Source organism: Palaemon carinicauda, chromosome 33, assembly GCF_036898095.1.
Source record: "Palaemon carinicauda isolate YSFRI2023 chromosome 33, ASM3689809v2, whole genome shotgun sequence".
Classification (NCBI taxonomy): Eukaryota; Metazoa; Arthropoda; class Malacostraca; order Decapoda; family Palaemonidae; genus Palaemon; species Palaemon carinicauda.
In genome coordinates this window covers 34,860,104-34,862,321 of record NC_090757.1, presented here as the reverse complement: position 1 = coordinate 34,862,321, position 2,218 = coordinate 34,860,104, and the positions used below count along the sequence as shown (strand labels likewise).

The following is a 2,218-nucleotide window of genomic DNA, read 5'->3' as shown; positions in this document are numbered from 1 at the left end:
TTGCTTGAAAGCACACTCGGGCAGACTATTCTATCCAATTTCTCTTCCTCTTGTTTTGATAAAGATTTTATAGTTTATATAGAAAATACTTATTTCAATGTTGTTACTGTTCTTTATTTTTCCTTGTTTCCTTTCCTCGGTGGCTAATTTTCCCTGTTGGGACCCCTGGGCTTATAGCATCCTGCTTTTCCAACTAGGGTTGTAGCTTAGCAAGTAATGATAATAATAATAATAATAATAATAATAATAATCTTTTAAATAAATTTTTGGCACGTACATGAAAGCAACTTTTCCGAAGTGGCTATTTTAAACGTTTTCATGATTATCGAGGAATTAGATAAAGTCTCTATAGTGAAATTGAATAAATCAAAAGTGAAATTAAATAATGCTCTATAGTGAAGGAATTACTACGTCAAGGATTCTACGGAAAGTTGAAAACAAAACTTTTAATGAATGAAGGAAGACATTTGAAACTTTAGCTAGTGATAGAATTTTCAATTTGTGGCATTTGCAAAGGTCCAGCTCGTCCTCACCTCACTAGCTTCTGATTTATTCACTTAGTCACGGAAATATCTTCTCCCTCCCTGGGCATTTTCTCTTCCCAAGTTAATGTCTTCTTCCTCCAAGGGCATTTTCTCTTCCCCAGTAAACGTCTTCTCCCTCCGAGGGCATTTTCTCTTCCCAAGTAAACGTCTTCTCCCTCCGAGGGCATTTTCCTCTTCCCAAGTAAACGTCTTCTCCCTCCGAGGGCATTTTCTCTTCCCAAGTAAACGTCTTCTCCCTCCGAGGGCATTTTCTCTTCCCAAGTAAACGTCTTCTCCCTCCGAGGGCATTTTCTCTTCCCAAGTAAACGTCTTCTCCCTCCGAGGGCATTTTCTCTTCCCAAGTAAACGTCTTCTCCCTCCGAGGGCATTTTCTCTTCCCAAGTAAACGTCTTCTCCCTCCGAGGGCATTTTCTCTTCCCAAGTAAACGTCTTCTCCCTCCGAGGGCATTTTCTCTTCCCAAGTAAACGTCTTCTCCCTCCGAGGGCATTTTCTCTTCCCAAGTAAACGTCTTCTCCCTCCGAGGGCATTTTCTCTTCCCAAGTAAACGTCTTCTCCCTCCGAGGGCATTTTCTCTTCCCAAGTAAACGTCTTCTCCCTCCGAGGGCATTTTCTCTTCCCAAGTAAACGTCTTCTCCCTCCGAGGGCATTTTCTCTTCCCAAGTAAACGTCTTCTCCCTCCGAGGGCATTTTCTCTTCCCAAGTAAACGTCTTCTCCCTCCGAGGGCATTTTCTCTTCCCAAGTAAACGTCTTCTCCCTCCGAGGCATTTTCCTCGTCCCAAGTAAACGTCTTCTCCCTCCCGAGGGCATTTTCTCTTCCCAAGTAAACGTCTTCTCCCTCCGAGGGCATTTTCTCTTTCCAGTAAACGTCTTCTCCCTCCGAGGGCATTTTCTCTTCCCAAGTAAACGTCTTCTCCCTCCGAGGGCATTTTCTCTTCCAAGTTAATGTCTTCTTCCTCCGAGGGCATTTTCTCTTTCCAGTAAACGTCTTCTCCCTCCGAGGGCATTTTCTCTTCCCAGGTAAACGTCTTCTCCCTCCGAGGGCATTTTCTCTTCCCAAGTAAACGTCTTCTCCCTCCGAGGGCATTTTCTCTTCCCAGGTAAACGTCTTCTCCCTCCGAGGGCATTTTCTCTTCCCAGGTAAACGTCTTCTCCCTCCGAGGGCATTTTCTCTTCCCAAGTAAACGTCTTCTCCCTCCGAGGGCATTTCTCTTCCCAAGTAAACGTCTTCTCCCTCCGAGGGCATTTTCTCTTCCCAGGTAAACGTCTTCTCCCTCCGAGGGCATTTTCTCTTCCCAAGTAAACGTCTTCTCCCTCCGAGGGCATTTTCTCTTCCCAAGTAAACGTCTTCTCCCTCCGAGGGCATTTTCTCTTCCCAAGTAAACGTCTTCTCCCTCCGAGGGCATTTTCCTCTTCCCAAGTAAAAGGTTTTATCATTTTCCCCAGGGAGGAAGTCGCCACATTTGTGGTGGCCGATGTGGTTACGTCCCTGACTGGTGATCGCCAGACTGAGGTTCGAGTCCCGGTCAGACTCGTAAGTTTCCTTGGTCACTGCAACCTCACCATCCTTGTGAGCTAAGGATGGGGGGTTTTGGGGAGCCTATAAATCTACCTGCTGAGTCATCAATAGCCATTGCTTGGCCCTCCTTGGTCCTAGCTTCGGTGGAGACTTGA

General features: G+C 45.7%; 1 protein-coding gene across 1 annotated transcript; it reads right to left on the bottom strand.

Moving 5' to 3' along the window:
* Window positions 1–557: 557 nt before the first annotated feature.
* LOC137626145 (golgin subfamily A member 6-like protein 2) lies at window positions 558–1,910 on the bottom strand. Its single transcript, XM_068357222.1, has one exon. It carries the CDS (start codon window positions 1,908–1,910, stop codon window positions 558–560), a length of 1,353 nt encoding a protein of 450 aa, XP_068213323.1.
* Between the last annotated feature and the right edge of the window lie 308 nt (window positions 1,911–2,218).

Bases quoted from the DNA above. Each gene is read 5' to 3' on its own strand.
- LOC137626145 (XM_068357222.1), bottom strand. From the start codon at position 1,910: ATGCCCTCGGAGGGAGAAGACGTTTACTTGGGAAGAGAAAATGCCCTC.